We start from the raw sequence: 27,983 nt of genomic DNA, 5'->3' as shown, positions 1-27,983 counted from the left end.
GTCCCAATGATGAACTGACCGATACAGGCTCAAAGATGAAAATATAACAAAATCCAACTGCATTTAGCAGAGCTTTCTTATTGCTAAGCATGCAAAATAATTGATTTATTTATAAAAGTTTCATACCAGTATTTTATTTCCCATCTAAGCATTCTCATTTAAAATAATCTGTTGTGTATATGTGAGCATGGTGTGTTTGTGTTACCCGGGAATGAACCCAGTGCCTTTGCACTGAGTTACAGCACCATCCTATTTTTTACGTTTTTTATTTTGTGCCAGAGTTTCTCTGAATAACTAAGTTGACCAGACTGGAGTCAAAACTTGCGACCCTTCTGCTTCAGCATCTCAGAGTGTTGGGGTTGAAGGCATGTGCCAGGCAAATGTTCTCTTCACCCACAGCAAGAAGAAATCAGAGAAATTTATATTACATGTAATATATAGTATACTCCTAGCAATAAATCTCAATATGTTTAACTTCAAATTTATTGGTTTTATGTACAAACTAAATTACCAAATAATGTTGTTCCTTTATTCCCAAGTGATTGGTTTTACTATGGCATATCTGCACTAATCTAAAAAGAAATATCTGAAAATTATGTGCTTTTATTCCTAAGGAAAACCAAAGTCATGAGAAGATGATCTGGAATTCTTGTTGTTGCCATCAGTGATTAAAGAAGCATCAGTATTCACAGGAGGTGGCTATGATAGGATTGTAAGGACCCAAAAACAGCTCAGCTGAGCCCTCAGATGAAGTAGGGCACAAGTTTGATGAATCCATGCTCCAAAACAAAAATCTGACAGGTAAACTGCAAAAGCAAATCTTAAGCAGCAAATTCATTTTTGTCCTAAAGGGCTATTAATAGTCCCTCAGGGTCTCACTACCGCAAGAGCGAATGTCTTTTTATTCATCGTTTCTATTTGCTGCATGGAAGGGGGTGTGGTCTTGGTTTGAGGTTTCATTGCCTCACTATTCAGTTGCAGGACTGTTCACTTTCAAATGTATTGTTTCATACTGTATTGTTGGTAACTCACTTTCTTACTGCCTTGAATCTTTCCAAGCCAGCCTCCGCTCATACAGTACACTAATTTCCTTCATACATTCGTGTTGGGGGGGGGGGCTGGTCCTCCACCAATTTATCATATCCTGTATCATTCTTTGCCTGTTTATTCATATGCATCTGTGTGTACTGTATATAGAAATTTCAGTTTCCTTGAAGTTACATGGGCGAATCTTAAGAAAAATGTCTCTCTAGTTCCAATCCAGTGTTGGAAGCTTGTGATGGAAAAGGTGTGTCTATATTTAAAATCAGATCAAATTTTAGAAAATATTTGCATTTTCTTGCTCATGAATTTGATCACAAAATCATTTGTTTTCATAATTGTCAGCTGTGGTTTTTGAATCTCCCCATTTACATAATCCCTGTGTTCAATCGCTCTTTTATAACTTTTTAATACTTCCTTCATGATCTGTCAACATTAAATTATTCGCTTTGTGATCTATTCTGTTTAACAATTTCTTTATTTGCTCCTTGTCATGATTTTGATGATGTATCTGTCCACTTCACTGCATATAATAATTACTACTTTGTTATTCTCTAATCTTGTCTCATTTATATCAGTAATCAATATAACATTGCCTATTATAGAAAATAAATCTTTTAACATTTTTGAAGAGTTATTGTTACTTTTTGCTTAAACATTTCAATTATGGACTGCAATGGACTTATTTTTTGCCTGCCTCCAATATTCATATGTTGAACCCCCAGGTTATGGTTTTATGAAGAAGGACCTTGAAGACATGATTATTTCCCTTTCATGTGAGGTCACAGTGCCCAGAGGATTGGCTGTCTGTGAGGAAGGAGGTTCTCAGCTGACATCAAATCTGCTAATGCATTGATCTTGGAGCAGCCTCTTGAACTAGGAGAAATCAATTCCTATTATTTTTAAATCACCCAATATATGGCTTTTGTTTTTGTTTTTGTGGTTTTGGGGTTTTTTGTTTGTTTGTTTTGTTTTTCTTCTCTGTACTAGCGATCAAACTCAGGACCTTGGGGTTGCCAGGCAGTCGCCGTGCCACTGAGCTACATCCCCAGCCCCCAGTCTATGATACATTTTAAACAGTAGCCTGAACAGAATAAAAAACATGATTATCTGCTCTTTCATGTTATACAAAGAATTATTTACTATAAAAATATTTGTCTTCACTTTCAAATGTATAGTTAATTATAGTTCAAGTATATTGCTTATTTTCTAACAACTCACAACATATTTCAGGACTGTAATAATATTTCTATAAATTCATTCAACAAAGGGCTGGGGATTTAGTTCAGTGGTTCTGGCACCTGCCTCACAAGTGCAAGGTCACAAGTTCGACCCCCGGTACCAAAAAAAAAAAAATTCATTTAACATATATATTTTAAGTACCAACCTATGTTGTACAAATTCATTCAACATATATATTTTAAGTACCAACCTATGTTGTACACAGTTAGGTAGCAATTTATGTAGTCATAGGTGTAAGTTTCTACCATTTACAGGAAATCTTTGTGAAATATTTTTTTAAAAATCAGGCTAATAAGACTAAAATTAAAACTTACTACTTTAAGGTAGAAATCCTTTTCAAGGCATGAAACCGAAGCCTTTAATTTGAAAGTTAATTCACATGGTAATAATCATCATTGGGAGGAATGCATGTCCTTCCATTAGTGCTAAATGCCTGAAGTTGTAACCTGTAATGTCTCCAGCATTGCAACTAGAATTCTATTAATACCAGTTTGTGACCAGCATATTTTCACTGAATAACTCAAAGAAATTATATAAATATCTTTTTATTTCAGTCACAGCCTATATGAATCACTTACACTATAGTCTGTATCTTATACATGGAAAAGAAAATGCAAATAAGCGAGGAAAAAAAGGAGTTGACTAACAAAGATTTTAAGGATAAACAAGATTATGAAATCTACTTGGACTGATAGAAGAGGGGAGGATTTGAAGAAATACATGCAATCCACTGTACCACTGCCCCCAGTGCCAAGGAGCAGAGCTGGCCCCAGCGCAGAGGAGGTGAAAATTCTGGGCCGCCATATCACTGCACCCAGTGCCAAGGAGGTGAGCCAAGCAGGCACCAGCACCACACATCCCCCCCCCCACTCCTTGAATTGAGAAGACATGTAAAGAAGTCTCAAAACCAAGCTTCCAGGTCATGTAAAGCAACCCCAAAGGGAAACAAGATGGAAAAAACTGATACTCAAACACCTGGACTCCCTGAACTGGCAATGAAAGAGGATCTGGAAAAATTGAAATCAGAAATAATTTCTCAGATAACAACAGAGATTGTGCCCACAGTGCAAGACATGATTAATAAATCTAGAGAGGACATAGATAAAAAAAAATAGAGGAGCTGAGGAACATGATGGAATCCCAACACAGGAAACAAATGAAATCCACAAAACAGATGCAAACAGATTTCCAAGACATTAAAAACTTCAGTGGAAGTTTACGCAGCAGAATGAGCCAATGTAAGGTCAGAATTTCAGATATAGAAGATAAGATTGCAATTAGTGATCAGGAAAAGAAAAATTTCTTTAAAATACTAAGGGATCACGAGAAATCAATCCACCAGCTGCTAGACCATGCAAAGAAGAATAACATAAGACTGATCAGAGTTGATAAAGAAATAGGAGAGAGTGCAGATGACATAAAAAACTGTTCACAGAAGTGATGGCAGAAAACTTTCCAAGGAGGGGAAAAGAACTTGACATACAGATAAGTTAGGCATATAGAACCCCAATTAGCCTTGATCAAAAAAAATCTACACAAAGGCATATAATAGTTAACATTCCAGAAACCCAACAGAAGAACAAAATTCTACAAGCAGTGAGAGAAAAGAAACAAATCACATACAAAGGAAAGCCCATCAGAATCACAGCAGACTTCTCAATGCAAACCCTCAAGGCAAGAAGAGCTTGGAGTGATGTATTTCAAGCCATGAGGAAAATAGCCTCCAACCCAGATTGATGTACCCTGCAAAACTATCTTTCAAAATTGATGGAGAGGGATGGGGATTTAGCTCAGTGGTTCTGCCACCTGCATTGCAGGCGGAAGGACCCAAGTTCAATCCCCAGTACCAAAAAAAAAAAAAAAAGATTGGAAAATTGATGGAGAAATAAGATACTTTCATGACAAAGAGCACCTTAGGAACTACATGAATAGCAAACTGGCACTCCAAAATATTTTACACAATATCCTAGAAAAAGACGATGAGAATCACAACCCCAGGAAGCCGAGCAGAATGAATCCATCAGGTATGACAAGAAATTAAATGCAAACAGGGACAATCCAACAAAAAGAAAAAGTCATGAGAAGGACAAGTCAATATGTATCAGTTATAGCCATCAATGTTAGTGCTCTTAATTCACCAATCAAAAGAAATAGCCTGGCAGAATGGCTCAACAAGCAAGATCCAACAATATGCAGCATATAAGAAACACGCTTAATTTAAAAAGAAACTCATAGAGTGAAAGTTAAAGCATGGAATACAATACTCCATGCAACAGGAACCCGATTAAATGCAGGAGTAGCTATCGTCCATGCAAGTCAAGTGGATTTCAAACCAACACTGATTAAGAGAGACAAAGAAGAACACTACATCCTTGTAAAGGGAACAATCCAAGAGGAACAGATAACAATCACAAACATATATGCACCAAACACTAGTGTGCACAACTATATAAAACAAATACTAACGGACATGAAAAATCAAATAAACACTAAGACAATAGTAGTGGGGGATCTCAATAACCCACTGTAACAAATAGATCAACCACCCAAAAATAAGCAATGAAATACTAGAACTCAATCAAACTCTTGAGCAAATGAACTTAAAACATGTCTACGGAGTGTTCCACCACACAAAATCAGAATCACATTTTTTCAGCTGCACAAAGGTCACTGTCCAAAATAGATCACATACTTGCTCATAGAACATGTGTAAGTAAGTGCAAAAGAATGGAAGTTATCCCCTGTATATTATCAGACCATAGTGCGATGAAATTGGAGATCAGTAATAAAAGAAACCACAAGAATTCTAGAGACATATGGAAATTGAACAGGACACTTCTGAATAACCAATGGGCCACAGAGGAAATTAAAGAAGAAATCAGACAGTTCCTGCAATTAAATGACAATGACAGTACAACACATCAGAATCTATGGGACATAATGAAAGCTGTCTTATGAGGGGAATTCATAGCACTGAATACTCATATTAGGAAAACAGAGCAAGCCCAATTAAACAACCTGATGCTGAACCTCAAGCTTCTACAAAAAAGGTGGGACAAACCCAAAGCTCATATAAGGGAGGAAATTATAAAGATTTGAGTAGAAATCAATGCAATGGTGACTAAGAGAGTGATACAAAAAAATCAATGAAGCCAGGAGTTGGTTCTTCAAAGAATAAAGAAAATTGATGACCCTTAGCCAACCTTATCAGAAAAAGGAAAGAAAAGGCCCAAATCCATGCAATTAGGAATGAAAAGGATGAAATTACAACAGACCCAGCAGAAATCCAGAAGACTTCAATACATATTTTGAGAACCTATACGCAAATAAGATGGAAAACACAGAACAAATGGACAGATTCCTACATACATATGAATTACCAAAGTTGAATGAAGAAGACCTAAAAATTCTAAAGGACTCAATATCAATCAAGGAAATTGAAAACGTAATTAAAAACACACCAACTAAGAAAAGATCGGGTTCTGATGGCTTCACTGCTGAATTCTACAAGACATTAGAGAGGAGCTACTGCCACTACTCTTTAAACTCTTCAATGAAATTGAAAAGGAAGCAATACTCCCGAATTCATTCCTGGAAGCTAGCATCACCTTGATCCCCAAAGCAGAGAAAGACCCAACCAAAATAGAGAACTATCGGCCAATCTCACTAATGAACATAGATGCAAAAATCCTTCATAAGGTACTGGCAAATAGAATCCAGAAGATCGTGGAGAAGATCATATACCCTAACCAAGTGGGATTCATCCCAGGGATGCAGGGATGGTTCAACATGTTCAATTCAATATATGTAATACACAATATCAATAGAGCCAAGGACAAAAACCATATGATCATCTCAATAGATGCAGAAAAAGCATTTGACAAAATCCAAAATGCATTTATGATAAAAACCCTACAAAAAATTGGAATAGATGGTTATCTACCTCAATCTGATAAAAGCCATTTATGAAAAACCAACAGCCAATATCATACTAAATGGTCAAAAACTGAAAACTTTCACACTAAAATCAGGAACAAGACAATGATGTCCACTATCACCACTACTGTTCAATATAGTCTTGGAAACATTAGCCACGGCAATTAGACAAGAGAAAGAAATAAAAGAAATAAAGATAGGAAATGAAGAAGTCAAATTGTCCTTATTTGCAGATGACATGATACTGTATATAGAAAACCCCAAGAACTCCACCAAAAGTCTTCTAGATTTAATAACCAAATTCAATCAAGTAGCTGGATAAAAGTCAACACACAAAAATCAATAGCTTTCCTCTACACGAACAACAGACTCACTGAGAGAGAAATAGGGCAAACAACTCCTTTCACAGTAACATACAAGAAACTGAAATACCTAGGAATCAACCTAATGAAAAAAATCAAAGACCTATTCTCTGAAAACTATAGCACTCTGAAAAGAGAGACTGAAGATGATATCAGAAAATGGAAAGACATCCCTTGCTCCTGTGTAGGAAGGATTAATTTAGTGAAAATGGCCATACTTCCAAAACTGCTATATAGATTCAGTGCAATCCCAATTGAAATCCCAGCAGCATACTTCACAGACCTGGAGAAAACAATCCAAAAATTCATTTGGAACAAGAAGAGACCTAGAATAGCAAAAGCAATTCTAGGCACCAGAGATATAGCAAGGAGTCCAGTTGAAACTATACTACAAAGCCACTGTGATAAAACCAGAATGGTACTGGCAAAGAAACATACCTGAGGACCAGTGGAACAGATTAGAAGATGCTGAAACAACTCCAGACACACTCAGACTCCTCATCTTTGACAAAGGAGCCAAATACCCTCATTGGAGGAAAGATAGCCTCTTTAATAAATGATGCTGGAAAAACTGGGTTTCCACTTGCCAAAGATTAAAACTAAACCTATATCTATCACTATGCACTAAACTAAAATCAAAATGAATTAAAGATCTAAATATTAAAACAGAAACGCTAAACTAGCTGGTACAGAGTTTAGGTAGAACTCTTGAAGATATTCGTGTAGGAAATGATTTTATGAACAAAACCTCACTTGCCAGTGAACTAGCACAATTAAAAAGTGGGATCTCTTCTTATTAAAATGCTTCTGCATAGCAAGAGGAACTACCAACAGGGTGAAGAGATAATCCACAATGTGGGAAAAATTTTTCTTGTGATCTTCCTCAGACAAAGGTCTACTATCTCGAATCTATAAAGAACTTAAAAAAATCAGACCTCCCACATTTAAAGACCCAATGCAAAAATGGGCATCTGAAATGAACAGACATTTCTCAGACAAAGAAGTAGAAATGGCAAACATATGAAAAAATATTCAACATCACTGGTCATTCGAGAGATGGAAATGAAAACAATGTTGAGATTCCACCTCACCCAAGAAAGAATGGCTGCTATCATGAGATCAACCAATAACAAATGCTGGCTCATCTGTGGGGAAAGAGGAACCCTGCTCCACTGCTTGTAGGAGTGTACCCTCGTGCAACCACTGTGGAAATCAAGATGAAGATACCTCAAAGAACTAGGACTGTAAGTCCCATTTGACGCAGCTATACCCCTGCTGGATATCTCCCCCAAAGAATTAAAAGAATCATACCACAGTGATATATGTGTACCCATGTTCATAGCAGCACAATTTGTAATAGCTAAAACTTGGAAACAACCCAATTGTCCATCAACTGGAGACTGGATAAAGAAAATGTGTTTCTGTTTTAATAAAATGGAGTACTCCTCAGCCATACAAAATGAGAAATTAGAGACTTTTATAGCTAAATGAATGCACATTGAGGCAATACTCTTAAGTGAAATAAATTGGACACACATGTGTATAAATAACAAATAGCTTCTTTAGTGTGAGAAACTGAAAGTGTAAATAAGGACTAAAAGGTATAATAGATAATGTGAAATAGGAAGAAAAGGGGAAAAGGTGAAGGGGAAGTGAGAGGAGTAGGGGAAAGGAAAGAAGGTAATGGAATTAATATGAGAAAATGAAAAATTGGAAACAAAGTCTTTGTAAATAGGGAGGGATGGAGGGGTTGAAGGGAGGGCAGGAATAGGGGGAAAAATAAGAACCAAGAAAGATTATGTAAAATTCAAATTTCCAGTGATGAATGTCATTAAATTGTATACCTAAAACATACCAATAAAATTAATTTTTAAAAAAGAAATAAATGAAAAGAATGAACACATAGTTCTAACTGAGGTGTGTCCTTCCCGTGTTTCATTCAGTTATCTAAGCCATTATGGGACCTCCGTTACTTAGTAGATATATTACCTGAACATATGGATAGAATCTATTCACTTTTTCTGGTTTCTAGTATCAAACCTAGAGATTCAAAAATTCTCAGGACTTCTAGAGATGGGTAAAATTATATTCTCAAAGTCATATGCTCATGCAGCAAGGGCTGAAAACTCTGACCCTCTCATTTTCATTCTTTCAACACCAGTCGATATATTGAGGATGTAGTGTGTCCCCAGTATTTCACCATGCATATAGAGGATACAGAAGACTGATAGTCCCCAGTGTGGAAAACTTGCTAGTGACATATGTGACTTCATTGTTAGTTTAGATTCTAACCTTATCTGGAGAACTAACTTTTCTTCCTCCTTTGAAAATCAACAGTGAAGACTGTCAATGTGCCACTCACCTATCCTGTCTAAGCGACTGCATAAATAAAAGCAGCTCTCCTGGCTTCTCTCCTGGAAGAGGAGAGATTTCCCATGTATTTGCTCTGGCTCTGATTTCTCTGATACTGACAGGCTGAGGACCACTTTTTCCCCTCTTCCTTGCTGCCCATGAGAACATGCAAAGATAAAATGTGCAGTGTAAGGGATATGAGTGGGAGGAGCCACCTCTTCTCCAATGCCAGCTCTACTTGTAGCGTGGCTACCATGGGAAAAAGTCTCCAGTTCCTCAGTTGCCTTTTCACTCTTAAATTGGGAGGCATGACTGGCAAAACAGGATAACGCATGTGAAGTAACTACCACGGTGCCTGGTGCATTACAGGTGATCTATGGCTGCAAAATTCCTACCTCCCTTCTGTTTTTTTCATGAATGAGAAAGTATTTAAATTCTGTACTACAATACAAGTGTTAAGTTCAACTCTTTCCAGGAAAAATAATTTAAATATATATGGGGTCACCATAAAAGAGCCCTGTCTTAATTACATCAACCCAATCAAAAAAGAAAGGCCATACTGTCCTTGGAGAAGTTTCTTCAGCACCTGACTGACCTGTGGAGACCTCTTTCCTTACATTTTTCTTAGGAGTCCTGCCGTTTACCTTATTCTGAATACTGCAGTCTCCATTCTACATAAGCATTCTGTATTTATCTACAGTGTTTACAGAGATTAGCATCGCTACATGTTCCTCAACCTACAACTGTGGATGCTCTATGTGCAGATTATGCTATGCTATGCATATGTGAAGAACTGTCCCAATGCTAGCAATAGTTAAGGCTACTATTTGAACAATATTTTGCTGTAACTGTGCCTCCCAGGTATTAATTTGACAGATGCATTAGTCTAAAAAGAACTCCAACCTTCCTATGGTTCTACCTGGTCCTTTTGTTGCTTCTGTGACCCACTTGCCTAGAGCAAAACACAGGACGGTGGGTTCTTACGATATTTCTCCGGCCCTCTTGGCCAACACTTTCTCTTGTCTCCCTCCCACTCTAAAAGTGTCTACCGATGCACTTCCTCCTCAGATGCCCAGGAATTCTATACTAAAATAAGCAGCCCTTTACTTCCTGCGGACTGATACGCCTGATACTTAGTCCCCAGGGTCTCTTTTCTGCTATTTAATGTGCCACTGCCCAAGAACTGATGCTGTTCAGTTTTCACAGAGGGCTGAAAGCTGAACATTTCCTTTGCTTTATGATGCTGGGCGCTTTGGCCACATTTTGTTCATTCTTCCCACGTGACTCTTATCCCTGAGGGGCACAGGCTTCAGAGGAAAAGAAAGGTGAAATGTAACGTTTCTATCTTCACTCTCTACAAAATGGCTGGTGATGTCCTGGCATTTGTGTCCCTTGTTGCTCTTTCCTTCCCTTCACCTTTCCTGAGTAGAAAGGGATGTTGCTAGCGATATAAAGAAGGGTAACCGCAGGAACACCTGTTGCTGTGGCTCCACACAGTGAGACTGTGATGCCCAAATACTGTGCAGTGTGGCAAAATGGCACACATGTAGGGTCCGCAGACTTGTGTTTAAATCCCAGGGACACGAAGCAAGAGATGTACAGCTTTGTGCCCTTTCATTGCTTTTTCCAGTGTTCCATTTCATCCTTGATGTTGAGAATCCAGCAGAACTCATTCAGTGACAGCTGCTATTTTACCAGTAATCCTGCATCTTTAAACATTTCTTGTTCAGTCCCCTTCTACCTCTCTCTGTTTTTTTCTTGGTATACTGTATGCGTATGGCCACTAAATTATGATATTGCCTCTTCTCCAGTTGTGAGCCATTATTTGCAGATATAGTTTTTCTTCACCTTTTCAGTGGCTAAGAATGTGACCTGTGGAATTCTGTCCTCATCACAGAATAGTTTTTGAAGCTTTGGAAAAGTTATTTAAAAGATGTACTTTTGTAATCATTTCTATAAAGGAGAAAAATCTGAGCACATAGTTCGCAGGTCACTGTGAGACTTAGTTAATGTTTGCAAAAACCCTGAGAACAGCAGACTCCACATAGTAAATGTCCAGTAAATGATGAGGAGTGTCAACTGCTAACATGCTGAGATCTAATTAAGGGGTGGAGTCTGCTCTGTAACATGAATGTCTCATTGTTCCTCTCAGCCCATTCTCACTGAATTCTGTTTACTTTTAGCAAGACCAGTTATGACTTTCAGGATTTCTGATATGTCACTCATAGGCTACCAGCTAAATCAGCTTAAAGTGTCAAAAGAATGTGCCTGGAAAGAGGAGGATGGGCATAATGATTAACCTTGATGATCAGCTTGCTTGATTTGAGAGTTGCCGGGAGATTAGCAAAGCACACTGCGGGGTCCACCTGGGTGGGTCATGCTGTCATAACCTGGGGACCGCATCTCCCCTGGTCCTTTTCTCTCTAGAACACTGCTGTCACTCTGCTTCCAGGCTGCTGTGAGTGAACATCTGTCCTGTATCACACACCTCCAGGTTGGTGTTTCTGCCTTCAGGCCAGCCGGCCACTGCTGGAAACTCAGCCAAAATAAACCCTTTCCTCCCAGCATCATAAAAGCAAGTAATACAGAGAGGTCTAGGTGTGGTAACACGCCCTTCCCAAGCACATTATTCATCTGAATTCTGAGTATCTTTCTATACCCACATGTCCTTTCAATAAGGAGCAATCCACTGTAATGCTTTTAGATCTCAGTGAAACTTGACTTGTGATTTCATTTTATCCTAATGCCGTAATCCACATAACACTCTCAAGAAATTATCTGATCAGTGACAAATGTTAATGTGGCTTGTGGGACATCTGTGATCACAGTGTGGAAAATGCAAGTATGTGTTTTCTTTTCTGCATGGGCAGCCACGGCCACAGTCTGGAATCCAGTTTGTTCTCTTCGGATTAGGACAGCCAGAGCCCCCTCTAATCTTGGCCTTGCAAATTATGAAGTATAGTCTCAAAGCAACCAAGTTCTTTTTCAAATTGTGATGTGTTTGAAGTACATATGTTCAATAATAAAAATATACTTATGTCTGTGACCTAACTTTTCTAAATCTTAACATTTTCCTTTTATCCCAGCTCTATTTAAAGAAACAAAGCATTAGAGACATAATTGTCTATTCCCCTCCTCCATTCTGTTTTTTTGTTGTTGTTTTCCTTCAGAATAAACAACCAATATAAATTTTATATTAGACATTTTAATACATGATTGATGCTTTTGCAAAATCAACAAGTATTCCTGCAAATCTAGAGTTCAATTTTACTCCTTGGATCTTATATACACTATCATACTAAATGTATCCTTCAATGTTTTTTTTTCCTTAAGATTGTGTTTTTGTGCCAGGTGTGAAGGCACATACCTGTAATCCCAGCACTTGAGAGGCCGAGTCAGTAGGACTGCTGTGGAGGCCAGCCTGGGCTCCATAGTGAGTTTAAGACCAGCCTGAACCACATAGCAAGGCCCTGTCTCAAAAAACAAATAACAAAAGCAAACCAAGATTGTGTTTCTGAAATGTATCTCTACTTACCTATAAATCCATCTTATAAATGTTAATTTCTTTAAAACATTTTATTATAGAAATTAACCATAATTTATTTACTGATCTCTTCTTTATGGATATTTAGAACTGAAGTTTTTCTTGTTTTTTTACTCTTAGCTCTTAGTACATAAACTCCTGTACACTGTACAAAAATTTAAGATATATGCCTTTATTTTCTCCATCAGTGTGTAAGAGTCTCTAATGCTCTAAATCTAAGCCGACACTTAGTATTGTCAGGCCTTATATTATCTGCAAAGTAATAGGTATAACATCACATAAATTTATTATTTAAGTTTGTATCTCCGTGATTTGTGTTCAGTTACCTTTAGTTTAATTTGAGTTAAATGGCAGGCAACTAAATATTCAGTATTAACATATAATGATTTTCTCTCTGCTCTATATTAGTCTTTTATAGAATATGAAAAACCAGTACCCATAGATAGTATTTTGTCAATTAACTGTTGGGATTATATAATCATATGTAAAGAGACAAGGGTATAAATAAAGCACATATTTCTTTTGTGTTTTTCCACCCACCATGTTACTCTGGAGTAATATAAGCAGCAGCATTTGGCATTGGGTGGTGTGTTCCTACAGAATAGCACATACTGTGGTATGGCTTAGATCCTCCTTGTTCCTCAAAGTCCCATGGGCTAAAGAGTTGGTCACAAAGCCTAAAGCAGTGCTGGGAGATGGTGAAACCTTTGGGGGAGGAACCTAGTAGAGGGAGATTATGTTACAGGGGGAAGGTCCTTGAAGAGGATATTGAGACCCTGGACACTTCCTATCTCCCCTTGCTTCCTGGTTGCCATTATGGTGACCAGCTTTGCTCTACCACACACTTCCCACCATGATGTCCTTCTCACAAGCCTGAAGGTAACAGGGCCACTACGTCATAGACTGAAACCTCAGAAACCATGAACCAAAATAAACACTTTCTTCTCCTATTTGACTTTCAAAGGTACTTCATTCCAGTGAGGGAAAGGGAACACACACATTTGGAGAATAAGCCATGCAAAAGAACTGACCACTAAAGTCCACTGGCGAATGCTGTAATTTCCTCTCTTATACCGTCTCATGTGGTATTCAATAAATGGTGTCAAATAATACAATAATCATAGCATTGTGTGATAATCCTTATAATTGCTCATGTTTATGAATCAGGCTCAGAAACCACTACAATTAGGGAAGACTGCTTTTCTTTTAAATGTATACTTCTCATTACCCTAATTCCATTTTTATTGCATAAAACTGAGTTAATTCTGGATTCACTGAGGTATTGTTAAAGGTTTCTATTTTTAAAGCTAGGTGTACGTGAGAGTTAAACCAGATTATCTACTTGATTTGCTTTAGGGCCACCTAGGGGATTACTAAGCCCCACTTCCAGGTGTGTGTCTGGTCTTGCAGGTGTGGCCCTGGGTACTCTATAAGGTCCCTAGTCCCTGCCTTTCCACCATTTCCCTGCTTGGTTGCCTGGCAACCATGAACCAAACAGCTTTGCTCCACCTCTGCCATGGTGCTTCTGCCTTGGATCCAGCCTACCACATGTAGATCTCCCTGCAGCCAGCAGGTAAATTAAACCTCTCTTCCTTTTAGTTGGAAGTATCAGATATTTTGCACCAGAATCAGCAAAGCTGACCAATAAATACAGTGTGATTCTACATTTTCCTTCAAAGGACATTTTAAATTAAACCAGTTTGCAGTTTGCTACTCTTCAGTGGTGCACCGCTGACCTTAAAACAAAAACCTCACCTATCAGAATTGCATATGAAACCCTGTCCATATTTCTTTTCATGCCAAACTACTACTTGTAACTCACAAATCTATCTCTGTCTCTCATCAGTATTCAGGGTCATGGAGCATTATCTCTTCTGGAAAGAAACATATTTCCAATTTCCTGCCACACATTCCTAGTTTTTTCCAAGGCCAATTTTTCTTTGTCTCCTTTGCCAGATAGAAATTTCAATTTGTAGGTCTCTATGGCATCACAAATTGATTTTATTCTAAAATGAACATCTGCTTTCCCTAATCAATCCCCAAAACTCTTCAGCAAAGAACACACCACGCATACAGTTGCACAAAACAGGGTTCTCCTTCTTTCCTCATCCTCAGAATTCATCACCAAATTCTTATCATACTCTCTGTCCTAGATCATCCCAGGATTCACTCCCACTTCCAATACCATCTTCGTTTCTCTCCACTCACTTAGCTTCTCCCTCTGCCAAGAATCCCTAGCCCCATGCTTTTTAGCACACTGCTTTTTTTCATTGGCAGTTTTGTGATTTGTAAATCAATACAAGGATCATCTATCTTTTTACATCAGTTAGCCTTTTGGGTTGTTAATGTGGCTCTTGGGAAGACTAAATGCACAGTCATCATCTCTAAGTGCTTTGTATGTGTATATTTACACCATTTTAGCCTCCTTTTTCCTTCATGTAAAGCTGTAGACTGGCTATGCCAAGCCCCAGCTTTCTTCTTTGCCTGTCCTCCATGACAGTAGTGGTGAGGTATCATCTCCCAGGGGTGTCCTGGCATTTCTACTATGCACGGTTACCTCTTCCTGGCAGCCCCTTCTATTTACTGGGAGTCTTCCCTGCTGGACCATGAAGTCTCCACAAACAAAGACTCATCATTCATCACTTTACTGTACCTAGTATAGAGCCCACGACTATCACCAATATTCAGAAAACACCTGCCTAAGGACTGATTATACCTAATGAGATGACTACTTCTAAGGAAAGTAGTTTTAGGTTAATAGTTTGTCTTTTCCAGTTTTGTGCTTTTGAGTAAGTAATGTTTTTACTTAATGTAACAATAATGTAAACTTCTAAAAACCTTTAAATACTTTTGCCCCAACCTCATAATTTAGAGCAACACAATAAAACCAAATGTCTCAAGGAATTCAAAGACCAAACACACATAATTGGAAATAGATATCCCAGGATACTGCTGTAGTGCTACCTTTGTATTTGGTATAACAAAGAAAATTTTGCCCCATTCCTTCCTGAAAGACATATTTTTTGATTTGTAGTTAAGTATCAGTTACCATCCAGAAGACTTTGTGAAACAAATCTATAAAAACTATTATTTTCAGTGGCATCCTGTGTACCAAGAAAGCTTGGTGAAGGGCTCAAATTTAGTTTAACCAACAAAGCAAGCAACTATCACACCAAGTCGATACCCACAACAATGTTTGTAAGGATATATGTAAGAGAATTTGCATCAAACAGCACTACAATTAAAGTGTACTTGAACTGTATGCATAAATCTGTCTAACAGTGAACTTGAACATCCCTGAGTGACTAAGCACTTTCTACAAGTCAAATAGTCATGAACCTGGCATACTCCGGGCTACAGTTTTAATATTCATTGATTTTTAAGGAAGAGTTTACTGATAAGCTACTACCATTAATTAAGTACTATATATTTAAATTTTTGAATTTCATAACATATATGATGATAGGTCTCCCACTACCTCAGCAGCTATTATGTATAGTAGCTGCCCTCTTCCTATCATGCCTTGCCCCCTCCCCTGTGTGACATCATGCCAAGATGGTTGCTCCCACCAAAGAATAAACCCTTCTTCCCAGCATGCCCCTGTTCCTGCCTAGAGAATAACCTAATACTCACTCACCTCCTACCACCTAGTGACGTCACTGGTTCCTCCATTCCCTAGTCACTACCTCACTCAACCCTGCCTCAGCCCCTACAAACCCGACCCCAGTCTCTATAAGAGACTCTCCCTGCCTCGGCCATATTGCTTTTGTCTCTCCTTTGCTTAGAGACAGCCTAGCAGATCTATCCCCCTAATAAAGGCTTGTTGTGGCCTGGTCTGGTCTTGGTTTTTGGCCCTTTTTACCTGACATTTCTGGTGCCGTGACTCAGATAGTAGATGGTCCATTAATCGATGATCCCTCATGGGACAGGGCTGATTGACCTTTTGGCCATCTCCATTGGACAGACCATATCTGCCATGCCAGGACCCTCCAGAGCTTTCTACCTTTGCCATTGCTGATGCTACACATCCACACCAGTCACCAATCTCTGAGTGAGTAAGGAGTTCGGCCTCCCTCTCGTCGGGTTCTCTGTTTCGTTCTCTCTCCCTCCGGGGACTTCTCAGAAATCCAAGCACTTGGTCAGAGAAACCCCCACGGCCACTGGGCCTAGGACTGTGCCCCTGGGAGACATCCCATAGGCCACCTCCTCTCGTTTCTCTCCCTCTGGGAGACTCACTTGGAGATTGTCAAAGGAGACAAGGACGCTTCTCTCCTTTGTCCTTCTCCCAGGGAGCTGTCTCCTCCTCATCCGCTCTAACATGGGGGCCGAACAATCCAAACCCCCTCCCTCAACGCCTCCGGGCTGCCTTCTGGCACAACTCAAACCCCTCGGATTGTTGGGACCAGACTTTAAGCCAAAAAGACTTGTTTTCTATTGTAATCAGGTTTAGCCTCAGTATAGATTAGATAATGGGTTTCCAAGGCCCAAAAATGGCACTTTCAATTTTAACTTACTGTGTGATTTACACAACTTCTGTCAGCGCAATGGCAAATGGTCAGAAATCCCTTACATGCAAGCCTTTTTTCTACCTATGCTCTTGACCCTCCGTCAAACCTGTTCTCCTTCTCAACTACTCCTACCCTGAGCTTCACCGTCCACCCTTCCCAATTGCACTCCTTCTGATTCCAAAACATTCCATCCAGCTGATCACTCACCACTCACACTTCCCCCACCTTATAACCCTCTAAACCCTTCTGCCTTGTCCCACGCTTCTTCTCCCCAGCCATCTTGTGACCCTCCTCTGCCGCCATCTTGTACCTCTCCTTTGTCTCCTTCCACCTCACCACATGGCCCTTCTCCACCATTTTGTAATCCTCCTCTGCTGCCATCTTGCAACCCTCCTTTACCTCCTTCTCCCCCATCCCTACCACCTCCCCAAACCCATTCTCGCTACCCACCCTTCCAACATCGGCCCCACCCACACAGATGCCTCTCTGAGAGGTTGCCGGGACTGAGAGCATTGTTAGAGTACATGTGCCATTCTCTTTCTTTGATCTTTCTCAAATTAAAAAATGCTTAGGCTCCTTCTTCTCTAATCCTGATGTCTATATCAAAAAATTTCCCACAATGGGACTCTCAGCTAGGCTAGGCAGATAGAGGCCACAGAGACCATATGACTCTCTGCCTCATAAAAGGTTTATAGTGAGTCAGAGACAAAATTTTAAAAAGCTATAAGTAAAAGATATATTTTTGATATAAAAAGATTTTATATGTTTGTCTTGTTAGCAGGACAATACCAAAAGGCTTAGGTATGTCAAGAACGTGTGCGGAAGTGATTTATAAAGGAAATATATATGTTTACTTGTTGGTTTCAAGTTTGTTATAAAAGGTTTACAGGAATAGAGGTTTCATTCCTTCTGATTCTAATTCTACAAGAGATCTCTGTTAATTGACTTATAAAACATTTTAAATAGTCTTATTTATAATTATAAACCTAAAATTATAAAGAGGTTTTAATTCCATTGGGCTAAATATATTTGAGTACACTCTAGTTTTAAAAATTGTCTTATATCTTTGGTTTTTGTCCAATTGTACAGCTGTTTTATTTATAGATAAAGGTTATTAAGTTCAAGGCATGCTCCCCTTGGTGAACAAAGGAGCAGCTCATGGAAATATTTTCCAGTCTTTGTTCACTATGGGGACCTCAACAGTTTTCATCTTACAACAGACTGACCCGATAGTTTTCATAGCCTTATAAAAGACTTACAGAAATAAATATTACTTAAATATATTATCATACTATGTTTATATCAGTTGTCATCAAGGGATAAATTCTAAATATGTTATTATGGTATGCTTACACTGGTCATTTTCAAAGGACTAAATATCCTGTAAAAACAACAATAACACGGTTTTATTTTTTCTAGTGTACTAAATATATTTGTACTTTCTGACTGTACAGGTTTTCTAATATTTGTTTATGATAATAACCTCTTTTTGATACAGGTATTTGCCTTTTCATACACTCCAGCTATTTATGACAACAGATACATATATGGGCTGAGATATTTTCTTTAGATGGTAGCCTATCAAAAGATAATAATTTTGTTTATTTATTTATCTTTTAAAATATTATAATTTAGGTTAAAACTTTTGGTGTTTTTTTTTAAAAAATGAGTGTTTAACAATGGCCATTTTTTATCAAGATGGACATTTAAATGTGTTACAAAGGTAAAGTCATCACAATTGTCTTGTTAAAATATTATTTGTGGCTCTTTTTCTGTTAATATTCTACAGGAATTCAACTACTAAAACAACCATGACTGATAACAGTAACAGTTCTCTATATTTTAAATTCCAAAATGCTTGTTATTCAGGTAAAATCATAATAGTTAAACTCATTACTCTTGTTACAATGCTAATGCTATTGACCTTCTCTTCTGGGTGTTCAAAAACTAAAGTTTGGAGACCAAAACTAAAAAGGTAACTGGGCTATGAGGACAGCCAATATTTTGGCCCCAGCCCCTCAAGGTCAACAAAGATCCAGAACATGAGGGAACCTTCTCTGCAGGGTCCTACATCTTTGGTAAGTCACTCAACCTCCTAAAGAGGGAAATTGCTGGACACCAGAGGACAATGTACTGTGTGCCAAAGGAGGGCCACCAAGAAAAAATCTCCCACGCTTTCACTGAAAACAACTTTGGTCAAGTAAGGCCATGACCCATTCAGATGGCTGACACTGACAGAGGAACAGAGAGGCTCTATACTTGGTTCTAAAGTAATGGCCTGGGGAGACTTAACTGGCCTTGATAGATAACAAGAGGTTCATATTGATTGACACAGGTCTCACTTTAACTTGGTCTTAAACACCCAGCAGAAAAAATAACCAAAAGAGGTATAAAACAATGACATAATAATAAAGCTAGACTTCAGAAAAATTAAGACATAGCCCAACCATTAAAATCTTTTGGTTCACTCATGACACAGCCATTTCAAAAAGACAAAACTTTGGGTACTAAATAGAAGGGAAAATCATTAATTAGCTACAAGTGTGTACAGATTCTTTTCAAAAAAATTAAAATAAGTTCTTTACAGGTATCCAGCCCTAGAAATCACTGGTCTCCAGGTCTCTCCTTTTAGATAACTGTTTTTCTGATTCTGTGATACCTAACTATTGTGTAGTGATCAAAAACAAAAAAACAAAAAACATAAAGTTAGAGTATTGGGAAAAAATCACCTGCTTGTCAGCCACAGTTAGGATAAGTTCTATACCAAGCAGCTACAAGATTTATTCCTTTTAAAATAATTTACATCCTCATTCTGTTTATGATACCTCTTCTCTCACTGTGCTCATATTTTCTGGATACCTACCCATGTCTAAAAAGATCAAGCCTTTTATGTTACACTTGATTGCCTTAAGTTGGCCAGTGTCCGTGTTGCGGTTATCAGTTCTCTTTATTTTTAAATATATCTAGGAGGCCTCCAAAAACTGAGAGATACAGGAATAAAACTGTCCTTTACACAACTATTCCATGGCTTTGCTGGAACTATCAACCTAAAATATGTGTTTTCATGGCCTTGAATTTAAAGGACAAGTCAGGTTCATAGTAACACTACACTTGTCAGTATGTTGGCCTCCAAAAGACATTTGCTCAGTTACATACACCTTTTATATTCCCCCCCCAAAAAAGGATTATAGAGATTATATAAATTGTGTTTATCACTTTTCCACTCATTCTCTAAGAGCAAGGACATGATGCTTAGGCCCTTAGATCAGGAGCTATGATCTTTTACTTCCATAACAGTCTCTTACTTCTATAACAAATGAGCCCCTAAACATCCAGCTGTCTCTGTAAAACCTATGTAAATAATGAATAAAAATATTACATGTCAAATGAAAAAAATTAAAACTCAATGAGCCAGATAGATATGCCCCTCAAGGTACTAATCAATGGTGGGGTACGTTTGGTTCCTGGAGCTCATGGCTCCCCTGGCTATTACTACTCTTGGGACCCCTCAGTATTATCTATTTAATTCTCTGTTTTGGACCATGCCTGGTTTGCTGTTTTCAAAATTTCTTGCAGGAACGATTGACGGCATTCACCAATCAGACAGTCACGGAGTTCATCATGGCAGGGTACCAGCCAGTATGACAAAAGGAAGAGGTCCCCACTTTCCATGGGCCTCATCAGATCCAGGTCTAGCCCCGATCTTCACCCCTTGTCAGCAGGAAGCAGCTCCAGAAGAAGAGAACTTCGTCCAACTATCGTAAAACAAAAGCCTGGAATGATAGGTCTCCCACTACCTCAGCAGTTATTATGTATAGTAGCTGCCCTCTTCCTATCATGCCTTGCCCCCTCCCCTGTGTGATGTCATGCCAAGATGGTTGCTCCCACCAAAGAATAAACCCTTCTTCCCAGTATGACCCCGTTTCCACCTAGAAAGTAACCTAATACTCGCTCACCTCCTACCATCTAGTGACATCACCGACTCCTCCATTCCCTAGTCACTACCTCATTTAACCCTGCCTCAGCCCCTACAAACTCCACCCCAGTCTCTATAAAAGACTCTCACTGCCCCAGCCATATTGCTTTTGTCTCTCCTTTGTTCAGAGACAGCCTGGCAGATCTATTCTCCTAATAAAGGCTTGTTGTGGCCTGGTCTGGTCTTGGTCTTTGGCCATTTACCTGACATATGATATGTTATGGCTTGTGTCTGGATGTCCCCCAAAGCCTCATTCAGTAATAGATGGGGATTTTTCAGAGGTGGCTGGAACTAGAGCGTGTGATGCTGACTGGAATTGATTCATGGTGCAATGCTAGGATCAAGGGCACGAGGATCAAGGGTGTGAGTGCTATTTGCCCTAAGTAGTGTGGATAAGATATAAAGAATAGAAAGGGCTTCAGTGATCCTTCCTTGCTTTGCTACCTTCTGCCCACCATGAACTGTTTCTCCTCTGCGATGCCTGCCTGCCATGCTACCCTGCCTTGGAACCAGCTGACTATGGACTGAAACCTCTACCAACTGTGAGCTGAATAAATCTTTCCTCCTTTAATTTTGAGGGTCAGGTATTTGTCTCAGCAACAAGAAAAGTAAAATATATATATATATATATATATATAGAGAGAGAGAGAGAGAGAGAGAGAGAGAGAGACAGAGAGAGAGACAGAGAGAGACAGAGAGAGAGAGAGAGGGAGTAATACCTCGGTTCATGAGCACTTGTGTTGCAAACAATTCATCTCACAAACAGAAGTGTTCCACAAAAATTTGCTTCCATCCTCAAACTCCCCATCTGGTGATGAACACGATCACTGCCATCCTATCCAGAATTGTGGAATGAATTAAATTAGTGAACTGAGGTACCACTGTATGTGAATTCAAACTACATTATATATGTGTGTGAACTATGTCATTTTATTCCAAATGCCATTTCTCCTGCCTCTAGCTATGTTAATGCAAAAGCCAATTGGGGGTTGCTGATATAGCTCGTACATAAGAAGCATTACAGGTTAAAAAGCAGGCACCATATCTGGGGAGCCTTTCAGCTCACTTGCCTAGCACTGTGTGTGGTGTATGATTGGTGTGTCGTGCATGAATCTAAATGCTCGGTCTTTATAGCATTATAAAATTGATGTTAGTCATATCACCTAAGACAAAATATATTTATAAAGGAAGGTCAGAATAAAAAAGAGAATCATCTGCTAGACTGGGCCTTCCAGCTTGATGACAAGAAACTTCTGTGTAGCTACCAAGATGCTTGGTATGCATCTCTGCACTCTCAGTAATCAGGGCTGCTTTCACCATGGACTTAATGAAGGCAAGTGATGGCCTGTGGACAGCCTCAAATAGAAAGCCTTTTGAGGAAAAGTGTCAGGGTGTCTGTTCTGTCAGTGGCATAAGGGATCCAGTAGGACTGATTAATTTCAGTGCTGGTACTTTATATGGAAATAGGGAGACACGCAGAGCATGGAACTGAAAATATTCACATAGTCCCTTCTACCTCTCTGAACCTTGTTGCTGGCAGCCAGAATCTCAGCCTATCTAATTCCATGGGAATTTTCCCCATGAATTTACCTAAGATGGGACTCGTGTTCTGTCTTTAAATTCTTGCTTTACCTATATGCTTACTATGAACTCTACAGTCAGGCTGCATAAATCCGCTTGAGCTTCACTTTGTGTGCAAGTCCTCCTGAGAATAGCACAGGCAGCAGACTGTAATTAAGGATTTTAAAAATGTTTTTAATTCTTTGATATGTGTTTTCACAAAAATGGATGTGTATTTTTAGCTCGCTGATCTCCCCCTCTTCCATACCTTGAGATGGAAGAGATAGTAGAGAGTAATAAAGCGTGCCCCTATGTTAAAAGGAAAAGACATAGATGTCCACATGAAAGAACAGAAGATTTATTGATGGAAAACGGAATAAATAAAATACTCTCTAGCGTATAAAAGACTTTTCAGCAATAAATCTTGCAGTACACCCTGATACACAGCACTTAAAGTCTTATCTAGGCTGTATTGAAGGAATGCAGCAAACACTATGGATCACAACAATACACTCCACATTTCTGTACTCCAAGTATCTTGCTTTTTCATTTTCTTAAAATTAAACTGGAGACCTACCTCATTACACACATAGCTGGATTCTTTATCTAAAAGTGGCCTGATTGTACTTTTTGTATATTTAACGACTTAGAAATAGGGCACCAGAATACATGAAATAATTCAGACCTGATTTTTTCTTTCTGAAGGACTCAGATACAATGTTTTCTCTATTCATCATTTTTTTCTTTTCATCTAAATTCATAAAATGGGCTCCACCTTTCAGGTTAGAACCAAATAAGCTGGTGCTCAGCTGTTCAGAGTTCAGGATCCCCAGAGGAGGAAAAGGCAACCTGCACATGTTTGTCCTCCCCACTGGGGTTTGACGTTGCAAGCACTTCACCCACCCTTTGCTTCAGACAGAGTCTCAGCTGCACTAGTGCAAGAGGCTGGGGAAGAATGAAAGGGCCTCCTTACAGCATGACAGCATGGTCTACAATAGATTACAATATTCTATATTGTAGATTCTATACAATAGAATCTACAATATTCTATCAGAGCTCTTCTTACCACCCCACTCCACCCCAGTTTAGATGCCTGGTACCAAAAGGAACCCTGATAATGGCATGAATACAGCTGCACAGTACAAGACACAGTAACTTTTGGTAGGTGATGATTTGTATAATATGACTGAATGTTGCAACATATGCATATGTTCTATGCATGGTAAAGTTCTATTCATTTAAACTTCTGTTTACCCACATACTTTATTTCTACACATTTATGTAGTGATCTAATTTCTAAAGAAAAGGTACTATATTTTAATCCTATATTCAAGGACAAGAATTTATCTTGGACTGTAATATGACATGTGAGTTTGTTTTGAAAAGAGAACTTATTAAGAATGGAAGATGTAAGAGACTGACTTCCAAAGATCTTACTTGTCTTATCTCTAGCAGATTTCTGTTTCATCATTCACAGAACTCCGTTAAACGAGAATGTAGAAAACAGTTGTACTTTCCAGGTTTTGAATATCTGCAATACTAAATTTTTAGGTCAAATCAAAAAAAATTTACACATTTGTCAAAATGATTCCTGACCCTGTTTAAAAATACAGGTCAAATTGAGAAAGTAATCAACACAATTACACAAGCTTCATGAACAGTGAGCATTAAAATGTTGTGTGTGGTATTTATGTCTCGGAAGGACACATACACAGTCCCGACATGTACAAGGTAATGTGGAAAATAAAGTGAATTCTTTGAATGTAAAAACATAGCTCAATGGAATCCTCATTCTACTGAACCAGTGGGCAATTTTACACAATTGAGCAATGTCTACTTCGTAAAATATTTTCTTTAGTGGCTTCCAACACACTGTTCCCTCTGGTTTCCCCCTGAACCCCCGGCATATTCCTTCTTTCCAAGCACTTCCTCTTCACTTTAATTCTTAGTTGTAGTGAACCCCAGAGCCCAGACCTCTATCCGTCTCTATCTCTATCACTCCGTCTGAGATTTCAAGATGTCTCCTGGCTTTAAATATCTATGATTAACTGATGCTTCTTAATATTTTTGTCTCCAGTCTGATCTATCCTCTAAAATTCCCAATTTATAATTACAAACTCACTTGGATAACTAACAAGCATCTCAAATTCAACATGTCCAAGCCCCTCATCACTTCCCTACACCTATGTTTTCTATTGCCTTTCTCATCTTATTGTCAGCGTTGTTTCTTCCTGCTCCTCAAACCGAAAGCCTAAGAGGCATCTGTGACTCACTGATTTCCTCCACGCCACATCCTCTTTGTCAGCAGTTCCCGTTCATTCTACCTCAAGAACACTCCCTGGCTGTGACCTCATCTCACCCCCGCACTGTGAACACTCAAATTTAATGCACGATTCCTTCCGGCCTTGGTGATTGCAGCCTTTGTCCAGGTTCTCTGCCTTCTCTCTGGACCCTTTCTAGAGCTTCTCATCAGTGATGCTGTTAAAGTATGTCATCCTCGTGCTTCAAACTGTCAGGGTAAGGATGGCATTCCTGAACAAGGCAGGGCTTGTCCAGCTGGACTAAGTGCCAGCACCAAGTAGCTAAGAGTGGCGCTCGACCTACAGTCCTAACAGCAGCGGTGTCCCAGAGGCTTCTCTTCCTCCTGCCACATCGCCAACTTCGTCTTCCATTTTCTCTCCCTGGCTCAGTTTGCTCCAACCCAGACAGCACTTGCTATTTAAACATTCCAGCCACACATGCACCTCAGGCTCATCCCAGCTAAAACACTTCCTGGTATTTGGACTGTCCCTGTTCCAAGCAGGAGAAGCCCTTTTACCCTTGCTTCTTCAAGACTTTATTCAAATATGCCCCTCAACCTCCCCTGCCTACCCAACTTAAAATCATAGATCTCTATGCCCCCAAATTCCGACGCTCCTTTCACAACACGTCGCCAGCTATCATACCATCACTTTGAATTAGATATTTTACTGTCTATATTCTACCCTAGAATGAATCTCTACAAGGGTAAAATCATAAAATTGTTTGCTTTTTTCTGATCCTACTTACGTTGAGAAAGTTCATCATATAATAAGGCCTCTAAACTACTTCTGAAATTAAGGTTAAATGAGTACATGAATGAAAAAACAGCATACACATGGAGCTAACAAACGTCAATCAAGCCTTGAGGACTGTCATCAAAATATTCCTGCCCTACTCTAGGACGCTTTTTCATTTTTTTTCTTTTTTGTTATTTCAGACAAATTACTAAATCCAGCAGATTCCATCTCTAGATTTATAAATGGAGCTGAGACTACATAGACAAACCAACAAATAAAATAAGTGAACAATGAAAACCTGGGTTTTGGGTTTTGATGTAATTAATTTAATAGCCTACTGCTTCGGGTAAATTTTCAAATTAAAACAATAACAGGATGATTAATATTTTATTTTTTTAAATTAAGAAAAAGACATAGTAAGAGCTGCTAATGTTTTACACAGCTCCTTCTTCCCAGCCTCCTCAGTGGGTGGGGATGGGAGAGGGTGCTCCCTTTGGACCCCCATTCTTTTCGGGTTTGCATTCACAAACTCCTCCTGTCAAAACTGCCAAATACACTCCTCCTTTATTATTTATCCACTCACTTTTTCACCCCTTGGAAGCTATGTCTGCCCCCAGGTTCTTCACCTGCTTGCTTGAGAATCTCCAGGGCATTTTCAGCCTTTATCCCATCTGACTGTCTTTCAGCAAATGATATAATTGACCTCCCTGATTCTTACAAGGTTCCTTCCTGATAACGGCCATTCATTTTCTCCGCTTATCTCCCTGATTAATCTTCCCAGGGTTCCTACTGGCATTACCACAACACAGGTTTGGTGAAGTTATTAACAATAACTTCGGATCCTTCCCACTTTCAAGTTAAGAAATTGCGGAAGCACTGAATCACACTGAATAAACAAAAATCTTATTAAATGATTGCATACCCTTCCTGACTGTCCATCTTAAGTGATATCATTGCCAATACACCCGTACCTTCCAAGAAGAGTTAAAGACATATCCTTCATGTCTTCTAACAAGCACACTGCAGAGGATGTCAGAACGAGATTCTCGGGTACATTTTGAGGGCAAAGCCCTCATTCTCCAGCCAGAGAGCATACAAGTCACTTCCTCCCCTCCAGCTCTCCTGGCCAGGAAAGCTGTCGGGAAGAAGACTGCGTTCCCTCCCCGACAAGCCTTCCAATGGCAGGTTGATTCTCTAGTATAAAACATCACACTTGCCTCAAAGGCAGACAATTCAGGAGAGATCAGCTTTAGAGGCCTCTTGAGCTCACGCGATGCCTCTTTCACAACTGCATCTCAGGGAATCTCTCTGCCAAGTTCTACTTCGCTTACCCACTTTAACTGTTCATCCTCCTGTGAACCTCCATTTCAGACTGGTGCTCTGGGGATCCGCCATCTCTAATACTTAGGAACTTGAGTTTTTACGCTACAGAAAAGCAGCAGAATGTGCCAACCCCAAATGTGTCATTTTGGTATGAGGATTATTTTGAGCTAAAGGAAGTTGAGAAGCAGCAGATGAAAAAGGGATACTCTGACTTTCCCTTTTCTGTGGTCAATGGAGACAATAAATATTCTTGCTACCAAACACAGAGTCAAGGACAAAAATTACCTGTACAAGCAGACCTTGTTAAAATAACTCTTGTATTCCTTAGCCTCTTTATATATTTTAGTTATTTTAAAAAAATTACTCTTTTTGTTCTGTAGTTTAGAAGCACCTACATTCTGCTATTTGTTTGAGACCACATTCCCCTGGAGGAAGTACCCTGTTTACAAAAATCAAACTTTTATACCTTTCTCCTGTTCATCGGCTTTATGTGAACTTAATTCAGACCTAACCAAAAAAGCAGAGGGTAGTGGTAAAGTTTTGCTGCTCCTACACTATTTCCAGTGGAACTGGCTTAGTTTCAATCCTTGAACTGTCACTGAACATTTGCCAATTCTCCTTTATACTAGCTGCGACATTTAAACTAAAAATATTCACCACAATGGGGCATTATGACAAGGAGAGCTTGCTTATACTGCATGTAATCTGACAACCTTCTTTAAATTTTCAAAATATGGCACTAGAAAAAAATTGCAGCCTAATGCCTTCCCAACAGTGAGGTTATGTGATTCAAACAAGTTACTGAGTAGATGCTTGTAGAACTGAACAGAAGATAAGGGAGAAAATATAGATTTTTCATTCAGCTAAATCAATTAAGACTTACTGTTTCTCCTTAGCAAATTGATTTTCATTATCTGCATGAGAATGTTAGCCAAATGATATTGAAACATTTAATTATATTTTATCGCTATTCATACACACAAATGCACATGCACTGGTTTGCCTGAGTATAGCTAAAGAGTTCTTGAATGAGGGAAGACTCTCACTTTTTAAAACAGAGGTTACTTAAAAATCTAGGTATATTCTCTTTTCAAAAGCTTT

The 27,983-nt window shown here is 38.9% G+C and overlaps 1 protein-coding gene across 3 annotated transcripts in view; it reads right to left on the bottom strand.

The window, feature by feature from the left end:
• Positions 1 to 27,983, bottom strand: part of Edil3 (EGF like and discoidin domains 3) — a 404,159-nt gene that overhangs the window by 295,445 nt on the left and 80,731 nt on the right. Inside the window, exon 1 of one of the 3 annotated variants that reach the window (XM_087180996.1) lies at positions 21,681 to 21,705. The exons of the other annotated variants lie outside the window; for them this stretch is intronic. Coding sequence (XP_087037122.1) covers positions 21,681 to 21,690 — 10 coding nt within the window. The 5' untranslated portion in view covers positions 21,691 to 21,705. Of the gene's footprint in view, positions 1 to 21,680; positions 21,706 to 27,983 lie in introns of those variants that run through there. 3 annotated transcript variants of the gene reach the window in all.

This window comes from Heterocephalus glaber, unplaced genomic scaffold (genome assembly GCF_053883595.1).
Source record: "Heterocephalus glaber isolate CG9 unplaced genomic scaffold, H.glaber_assembly_v1.0 deba00001465, whole genome shotgun sequence".
Classification (NCBI taxonomy): Eukaryota; Metazoa; Chordata; class Mammalia; order Rodentia; family Bathyergidae; genus Heterocephalus; species Heterocephalus glaber.
Note: the sequence above shows the minus strand (reverse complement) of the source record. Positions and strands in the feature narration are given on the sequence as shown.